This window comes from Elephantulus edwardii, unplaced genomic scaffold (assembly GCF_000299155.1).
Source record: "Elephantulus edwardii isolate Elephantulus edwardi_28Jun2011 unplaced genomic scaffold, EleEdw1.0 scaffold00176, whole genome shotgun sequence".
Lineage (NCBI taxonomy): Eukaryota > Metazoa > Chordata > Mammalia > Macroscelidea > Macroscelididae > Elephantulus > Elephantulus edwardii.
The window spans coordinates 5,437,690-5,447,352 of NW_006399926.1; the positions used below are offsets into that span (position 1 = coordinate 5,437,690).

At 43.0% G+C, this 9,663-nt stretch overlaps 1 protein-coding gene across 1 annotated transcript; it reads left to right on the top strand.

Moving 5' to 3' along the window:
- The first annotated feature begins 7,863 nt into the window (after nucleotides 1-7,863).
- On the top strand, nucleotides 7,864-9,020 carry LOC102877190 (protein S100-A7-like). Its single transcript, XM_006895887.1, has 2 exons — nucleotides 7,864-8,004; nucleotides 8,856-9,020. The coding sequence occupies exons 1-2, from the start codon at nucleotides 7,864-7,866 to the stop codon at nucleotides 9,018-9,020; spliced, it is 306 nt and encodes a 101-aa protein (XP_006895949.1).
- Nucleotides 9,021-9,663: the final 643 nt, after the last annotated feature.

Genomic DNA, 9,663 nt, shown 5'->3' on the forward strand with positions numbered 1-9,663 from the left:
ATTAGGAAAGCAACAGATCAGCAACAATTCAGGATCAGAAACTACTCAAGACACAGTTCCTTTGTCAGACAGTTTGTGTTTTACTCCCTGTCAGTTCTTCAGGCTGTTTCTGTTTGGCATTTATCTCTTCATTGTTGTTTATCTCTTCAGATACCTCATAAATGCCTTAACCTGGTATAAACAAGTATTACAATGCTCTTTATTTTCACCAGTAAGTACCCAGAGATAGCCCACTCATCTGGTAAGTCTTATCCCGAAAGGAGTTAGTTCTATAGGTCCATGAATCAACAAATGTACCTCTGTTGACAAGGACCCTGGTGGCACAATGATCTGCCAGACAGCTTTTTGCACCTAGAGCTCAGCTCTCCCTCCCTCCAGGCTTCTATCCATCCCCTCCTTCTATTTCTCTGCTGCCACTACTGTCTATCTCTATGCCATTGCTTCTTTTTGTCTTCAGTTTCAGGTATCTCTGTCTTTTGGGTCTGGGAGGTTCCCAGTAAAGGTCTTGGGTCCAAAGGACATGCTGTGCTCTTGTTGCTTCTCGTTAAAGGTAGTCTGGATAGGTCTGTGCTGTAACACTGACTCTCATTTATTAAAGTCTAGGAAAACCAACCAGTTACCTCATTAAAATATCATAAACCTAATTTGCTTGTTGCTAACAGGTCTGTCCCGGAGAGGTGGAAACCAAGTTGCTCCTTGTAGGGAAGGATTATGAAACTTTGTTTCCCATAATTTGGGCATGTTGTCAGAAGGGACCAGTCCTTGGAGGAGGAAATCATGCCTGAAAGGGTGGAAAGTCAGTATAAGAGACAAAGACCTTGAGTCATATGGATTGATACAGTCACTATGGGAATAGAGTCATGTGTGTCAGAGATGGTGAGGTTGACTCAAGATAGGGCGATGTCAGAGTCATTAGTCCTGAGGTGGCTATGAGTTGTAGTCACCTGAAAAGTACATAACGACAACAATAAGAACCCAAAGATGGTAGGCAACTCTTTCTGATTCTGGAGTCAATCACCTTCTGTGCAATTTATAGCCAGAGTAATCTCACTGGAGGTTCAGGTATAAGTTGATTACAGGTTGATAGCAATGAGTCGTTTTACCTTTGTAAAGGTAAAACCTTGTAAGGTTGCTCTGAACTTATATTATTAGAAAGCTCTTCTATCTTCTTGGTGGACCACACATACCTAGTTTTCAAAGTCTGATCCAGACATTTAAGAGAGTTCTGGTGTTCTAGTCTGTAGGGAGTTGATCTCTAATCCAAAGGCTGTGCCTTTCTGCTTGTTTGAACTCACCAGTGGTTCCTCAGGAAAGATAAGCAATCTTTTTCAATGTGATTTAGAGCCTGGACACCTGATAGAGAATCAATTGGTTCTTACTTGATGGCAACGAGAAATGTGAACATTACAAGACTATGGCTAGAAAAGCTATATCACAAAATCCACTGTACTGTGACTATTAGCCAGAAGGTTGGAGATTTAAAACTGCCAAGGTGCATCTTGGAAGAAAGATCTGACATTGTGGTTTTTAAAGTCAAAGCCAAGAAAACTCTGTGGAGCTCTTCTGCCCTGACACCTATGGGGTTTTCATGAGTTTGTCTTTTCCTTTTTTTTTAAAATTAATTGCAATGAACATTTACAGAGATTTTGGATTTCCTTTCATTCATTGTTGCATTTTTCTCCCAGTTCACTCTTCTCTTTGAAAAGTAAAATTCTTTCCTTGGTATACAATCTCTCCCCTGACCCCCGCCCCCCGCCCCACAGTACACTCCACTATGCAGCCTTCATTCTGGACTCTTGTCATGACCATAATACCCAATCATATATCGCTTTTAAATTGTTCTCTCCCTCATCTGTTTCAATGCAGTATACATAATTTATCCAATTTTTCTCAGTCTCACTCCAACCCTGATGTCAGTCCCATTCTACAACAGTGGCACTATGCAGTATTTATCCTTTTGTGACTGAGATATTTCACTCAGCATAATGTCCTCCACGGTCACCCATTTTGAATCATATTGCATGAGTTTCTTGTTTTTCAATATAGTGTAGTATTCCTTTATGTAACTATATCACAGCTTCTCTATCCATTCATTTGTTGATGGGCACATATGCTGTTTCCAACTCTTTGTTATTGTAAACAAAGCCGCAATAAACATGGGTGTGCATGTATCTGCCTGGTGACAGTTATGGTTTCTTTAGGGTATATTCTCAGTGGAGGAATTGCTGCATCAAATGGTATTTCTATTTGCAACTTTTTGAGAAAGCACCATACTACCTTCCATAGTGATTGCACCATTTTACACTCCCACCAACAGGGAATAATGGTTCCAGTTTCTTCCAAGCATCCTGAAAAATCTACAACCAGGACAAGATAAAATAGATGAATGGGACCTTCTAAGAATCAAATCCCTGCACACGTCCAAAAACTTCTTCAACAGGGTAAAAAGGGAAGACACAGACGGAGAAAAAGTATTTGGTAATGACATGTCAGATAAGGGACTTATATCTAGAATTTATAAAATACTTGAGCACCACAAGAAGATAAAGGTAAACAATCCAATTGAAAAATGAGCACAGGATATGAACAGACACTTCACCAAAGAAGAAATGTTTAAAATCCCTAGCTCTAAGAGAGATGCAAATCAAAACAACTATGAGATATCATCTCACCCCAGTAAGAATAGCAAATTTAACAGAGTGGCAAACAACAAATGCTGGCGAGGTTGTGGAGTTTGTCTTTTCTGTTGTGTCATTAGCAATAACTTTGGCGAAGATTCTGAATGATCTTACATTTCTTTGCTTGCTATCGTGGTCTTTTGGAGCAGGATAACCGATAAAGAGAGCATGTCAGGGGTTTAATGCAGCTTCTCCCCAGTGTTCCCCAGTCAGCACTTGGCCTAGTGACTCTTTCCAAAGGTGTAGTCAAAATGATTCTTATGTATTCTATCAATTGGGGTCCATGTGTATAGTCAGTGCTATCTGCATAACGAAGGTTGTTGATGAGTCTTCCTCCAATACTGATGCCACATCTTTCTTCATAAAATCCAGCCTCCCAAGTTATATGTTCTGTATCTAGATTGGAAATATGTGTCCCTGATGCATTCCTTTTTTGATTTTGAACCATTATTTCCTTGCTTTGTTCTGAAGCCTGCTTCCTGGTCTAAGTTTAAGGTTCACACGAACACAATCAGTTGTTCTGGGATTCCCATTCTCCTCAAGGTTGCCTACAGTTTCTTGTGAATCCAATGCCTTTGCATAGTCAACGAAACGCAAATAGACATTCCTCTGGTATGCTCTGCTTTTGGGAAAGTTCCATCTGCCACTGTCAATGATGTCCCTAATATCACGACCTCTTCTAAACCTTTCTTGTATTTCTGGTAGTTCTCTGTCGATGTTCTGTTCCAGTTGCTTTTTGATAATATTCAGCACGGTTTATTTCCATAGTAAGAAATTCACTGACTCACAGCTACTGACCAGAGGATTGGAGATTGGATATTGCCAGGAGTATTTTGGAAGAAAGATTTGGCAATTAGATTCTGAAAGATCACAGCAATGTAAACCCTATGCTGTAGTTTCATTCTGACAGAAAAGGTTTTATCCCCCCTACTGTAATAATATTAGGAATAACTAAGAGGAAGAGTTGGAATTGTTCAACCTCTCTTAGTTTCTATGAGGATCTTTTGGGGAAAAGTAAAAGAAAAAGCCAACACCTCAATGAATCAATGTGGCTGCTCATCTGTGTGCCCCAGCTATACTCCTCCTCTCTCTCCCAGCACCTGCTTCCTGCTATAGGTCTTCTGCAACAAGTTAGAACACTTCAGAGTCAAGGGACTCTGTCATGCCAGACTTTTATGGGCTGCTTTGTATATGCGGAGGGTGACTGATGCTTAAATAATATTACTCTTCTTCACGCCCGTCTACATAAAATACTCAAGACTGACAGCTCACCTTGCCAGCCCCTTGTCTCCAAGTTCACTAAGGGCCCAGAATCTGTAGTCACCTTTGGTAACTGGCAGAGTTCAAAACTAAAAATAAAAAAGATGGACCTTTCCCAAAAGCAGAGCATACCAGAGGAATGTCCACTTGTGTTTCATTGACTAGGCAAAGACATTTGACTCACAAGAAACTGTAGGTAACATTGAGGAGAATGGGGGGGGGAAAGTGTAAAATAAAAAAAAACACCAAAAAACCACAAACTACCTCATATATTTTAAGAAGATAGTAAACTAATTAAGAGACTGAAGAGTTTACAACTCCTTAGAGGACTAGAGGACTGGAAGTTAGACCCATTGGAAGATATTTGCTAGCAAGGCATTCTTTTCTGCCACTGACCCAGAATTTAGGAAACTCCTATCACAACTGCCACTATGGCACCACCATTGCCACCATGAACACAAAGTGGAGGAATGGACAGTGTCCTCTCTGAGATGCTAACTTTGAAAACATACAGTTTAGGGTCAGTTGGCAGCCACCTCTCCTGCATTTTCTAAATCTCTCTGGAGATCTCAGTGTAATCATAACTGGGTCACACATAGTAAAATTCTTTTTGTTGTTAGGTGCCATTGAGTTGCAGGCTATTCATAGCAACCCTATAAAGGAGAGTCCTCAACGCTTGTGTGTCTTTCATCCTCTCTCCAGGTTCATAGGGTTTCCAGAGGCAAGCTATTATGGAAGAGAATGCCACTCTTCCTTCTAAGCTTGTTTTAATCGGGGAGCTCCAGCCCACACTGTCCGCATTGTGTAACCAGCCATTAATGCATTTGACATATCATTGTCACAGTATTCAGCCTCACAGCAAGCACAAGTTACTGCTGTAGGGCAAGTGGACACACCAGGGCTATACAACCTAGAGGAATGTTTGAACAAAAACAATGAAAGACTGGCCTGCTCTGTCAACCCCCACGAAGGGCAAAAAGAGCACCACAAGTGCCAGGAGCCCTCATACCCGCCTGCTGCTCCTCAAGAAGACAAAGGTAGCATTCAGCTCACACTACGTCTCCCAAGACCCTAGGCGTGGTGCAGTCTTTCAGTATCTTACCATCCCTGCACGCTGGCAAACACGTGGGGGTTGGCAGAACAGACTTGCCAGATGAAGTGGGGGTCTTGGGCCCAGAGTTTGGTAGCATTTGGGCATGCTGGGATGGTAAGATACATAAAACAATTATATATTTCCACTCTAGATTTTCCCCAAACACAAGGAAAGTGAGTAATCTGGGTACTGAGCACAGAGCTCTAGTTATATTTTAACCATGCGTTCTCTGGGCCTGTGTGGTGAGATAGTGCCAACATCTCGCCCTCCAACCGACTGTGCTTGCCTGCATTAATCCTTCCTTCCTTTATCAGGAATCTCAATTTCCCTTCAGGGGCTCCTTTGGGAATGTAGAAAGAAAATGTCAATAAAGATGTTTTTAAAAAGGAAGCTTTCCTAATGGAAAAGCTGGGTTCTCAGGGCAATGGTGTCCTCAGATAAGTGGGACCTGTGGCCAGAAGGGATGTGATGAGTAGGACTTTGTGAAATATGGAGACCACATTCACTCTTGCCACAACTCTGGAGCCCCCACTCCTCTCTGCATCATAGCACCTGTGGAAGGTTTTGTGTGGGGCCATCTGTCCTGGTCTATGGACTCCTCAGTACCAAGGTTGTGACTCCTTGCTCAGTCCAGAGAGTGACCTTGTCAGTGCCTCAGCAGGAGGGCAGTGTAATTAAGTGCAGAGTTTACAGCCCTGACCATGCCACTTTCTATCGGAGTAAACTTGAGAAGCTCAACCTCAGTCTCAATTTACTTATCTGTAAAAGGGGGAAATAATGCCTCATAGTGATAGAGAATCCTCCATGAACTCACAAGGCCCTCATGGAACACTGAGGCAGTGTGCACAAAACAATAAAATATTATTTGGTCATTAAATTGTTCAGAATAGCAAGTAGCAATCAATAGAGTGTTGTTGATCCACTAGGGGAAGTGTTTCTTCCTTCCCAATTCCCTAGGGTTGGTCATCTTTGAGATATGGAACACACTCATCTTTTCCCTCAACTCTCTTGCTTAGGACTTCCTCCAGTCAGGAGCTTGGGCACGGTGATGCAGGTTGACAGTGGTAGGCACTCCAGGAAGTTCTGATCGCAATCTCTTGGGTGTGTTACCCCTCCCATAGTGGAGCAATATTCAGGAGACTCATGAACATTGCCACAGGACACCCACCCTCTGGAAGATGCCAGGCTGAGCTATATAAAGGGCCTGCTTTGTGCCCAGATGCACCATCTCGCTTCTCATCCTCTTCTTCTTGATCATCCTCAGCTCCAGTAAGTACGCCCTGTGCTTTCCTAGGTGTTGTACTCGATGCCCATCTTCTTTGTTCTTGCAGGATTGAGGGAACACTACCCCAGTCTGTGAGCTAGGATACCTGGGTTTTGCCGCTAGTAGGATGGGGTTTTGGGGTTTTCCTGGCAAATGCTGCATTTCATCCCGTTAGGACTTTTCTGAGAACTTGTAGGCAAAAGTCTCCCCGTGGATAGCTCTTGGTTTCCTTTACCATCTAGTTTCATTCTTCCACTTGTGTACAGGGTCCTTCAGAGCGACTTCTGGAAATTCTGCAGGATGAAGGAATTAGAATCTGTGAATACTTGTACTTAGGAAGATAATTTTTCATTGCTTATTAAAAATGTCATGTTCCAAGGCTTCCACATCCCAGGAATGTCCCAGGACTCCGGATACTGAACCCAGATTCTGGTCTGGCCATAGTCCTCACACAGATAGCAGCCTGGGCTTCCACTTTGAGAGGTGACAGGAGTTGTTAGCATCTGCCCACATGTTGAGGCCAAAAATACAACCCTAGTGCCTTGAGTTACGGTCAGGAACTCAGAGTGCCATTTCTTACCTCTTGGATTCCAGCCCAAGTCTCCCAGTCCTGTGGAGAGAATGTGCAAACTTGCATTTTTCGACCTCTAAATTGCTTAGTTACAGTGGGCCCTGGCATGAAATTATTTTTTTAAACAGAAGAACTAAAGGTAAAAATTTTTAATATTGGATAATTCAAAGGTCAACATTTTCATCATCACTGTGGAAACACAGGCAATTTTTTAAAATTCATTTTAAGCCTGGACATGCTGGAATCTCAGTTCTTCCTTGGGGAGTACTTCATAAGCTTGGAAGGTGCTGGAATCTCAGCTTCTTTCTTACCTCCAGAAATTACTTCAGGACACCCTATGTTTTCTCTGTGTGATGTTCTGTTCTTTTGTCCACACACACAGCGGGTATGTAGCAGTGGAAGCTTCTGAGAGTCCTTTTCTGTAGTTGAGGTGAGACTTCATGATGAGCAGGGATATTTTGATGATCAGGACTAGAAAGCCAGAAACCCAGGATTCTAGACCTAATTCCCAGGCTGACTGTGTGAGGTGATTTCCTAAGTGGGGAGAATTGAGCAGAGCAAAGCCTATGCCAGCAGGGAGAGTCCTCCCTCTGAATTTGATGTTATTTTTTCTTTCTTTATTTTATTTTTATTTTTCTGGTAATGTTCCGTACTCAAGGAGCCAGAAGACTTGGTATCTCCATTCTTCCTAGTGCAGTAACTATAGCCCAGATTCATCCTAGTCTTCTTCCTCTACTCCAGAATTCCCCTGGGAATGGTCTCCGGATCCAGGCCTTGGTCTCATCCTCCCCTATCTGAGAATAATTGCCTCATCTTTTAAGAAAAGATGGTTCCTCTTATTCTACCTTAGCTCAGGCTTCAATCACTATTGAGGTTTGTTCCTCTAACTCTCCTCCATCCACTGCTCCTCACTGATTTCTTGTCTACATACTGTGGTCATGGGACAAAAAGAGAACATGTTATTGTGTTTTTTATTGCAGCCTTTTTGAAAGTCAAGATGAGCAACACTGAAGCAGAGAAGACTGCCATTGCCTTGGTTAATCTATTTCATAAGTATACCGGTAAAGATGACAGGATTACCAAGGAAAACCTATTGAAGATGATGAAAGAAAACTTCCCCAACTTCCTCAGTGCCTGTGTGAGTAGGAATCTAGCTTGTCTGGGAAAGGAAAAGGCTGTGTAATGTGTGTGGGGTGGGGTAGTGGTAGGTGCATAGTGTCTGTGGCTTGGCGTGTCTGAGGACCTCACTGTCAGGTGGATGCACTGTTTAAATGACTGATACAGAAGCTTCCTTGATTCACTCCCCACATCTCCTCCTTGTCCTCACTGTATTTGTAGGACAGAGGCAGGCCAATTGTGTGTGAAGTCGGAACGTAACATTTATAAAACCCGGGATCCAGTGTTAGCAGCCCAAGACTCCTGTACTGTTACTGGGGCTCCCTATTGTGTGTCCTGGACAGGCCACCCACAGTCATTGTGCCTCAGGTTTCTACTCATAAAAGAGAGAATAGACCCTCATTACCTGAGGTGATGGTGTAGAGAGGTAATGATTTATTTAAAATAAGAAAAACAGACAGATGTATTAGAAAGTCAAAGACATGCCATGATTCAAAGGACAGTGAGAAAACTAAAGCATCCCCCACTCTCTGGTCACTGAAAGTCCCTTGAGGTGTTTGTTTTCTTTGAGATAATTCATTGCTTCCTAAAGACTCCTCTTCACATTTCCCTGCTGGACGGGGTTGTTGTTAGCTCCCTGTCAGGCCACATCTCCACTGTCAGAGTAGTAGTGGCTGTACATGAAGTACATTGGCTCATTACTGAACTCAGCTCTCTCACGTGGGGTGGATACTGCTGCTGAACTATTGTTGCCCAAGGAAGCTGACTTAGATGTGTCTCTCCACCTCTGCCCTTCTGTTCTGCTGTTCTTTATCTCACATGAGGAATGGCTAATAATGGAATTTTCTTGTTTATATGTTTTTATTCCTACAGGATAAAAAGGGCAAAGATTATTTGTCTAATGTCTTTGAGAAACACGACAAGAATCGAGATAATGAGATTGATTTCTCTGAGTTTCTTGCTACATTGGGAGACATAGCCATTGACTACCATGAACAGAGCCATGGTGCACCACCCTGTTCCGGAGGCAACCAGTGATCCTAGCCCAGTTAGTGGCTTCCGGAGGGCTCCTCTCCCTCAACACCTCCCCACCCCCCGGCCAAACAAACAATAAAATGACTCTTTCCATCTGAAACTTGTCCTCTTTCTCTTTGGGTGAGATTGTTGACACACAAACATTTTCTCTCAGCTTTGTAACTTTCACAGGGTGTTTAACCAAAGCGATATTTATTTCAGTCCTATCTCTGCTCCTCAGTCCTCTCAGTGTAGCCCAGCTGCTGGCACCAGCCACGATTTCAGATAATGAAGCAGAGGCACAGCCACAGCCGTGCACTGTTTTCCGTTGGGATTGAGGTGGGATCCTGCAATGTGGTTTTGTTGCTCAAGTCTGTGCTTGACTGTGTCTAGGGCAGGACACCAAGGTGTGGCACTGAGATATACATCACTCATCTAATTATTTGGAAAGTATCAGGATGGAAGAGACACATCTCACTGCACCATCCGTGCCTGCCCTCTTCCCCCAGCTCCTCACTGCAACTTCTTTCCAGGCCTTGGGAGAATCAGATATTTTTTACTCTGAGACCAAAAGTACACTTTGTATGTCCATGGATATGTTTTTGGTGCAAGCATGAGTAAGGTGTTAGAGCGTATATATACACACACATGTGAATGAGAGGGAGGT

What these genes read in the sequence shown, in the direction of transcription:
- LOC102877190 (XM_006895887.1), top strand. Translation starts at nt 7,864, where the DNA reads ATGAGCAACACTGAAGCAGAGAAGACTGCCATTGCCTTGGTTAATCTA. An exon ending in CCAACTTCCTCAGTGCCTGT is followed by an intron (nt 8,005 to 8,855) that starts GTGAGTAGGAAT and finishes TTATTCCTACAG; the next exon opens with GATAAAAAGGGCAAAGATTA.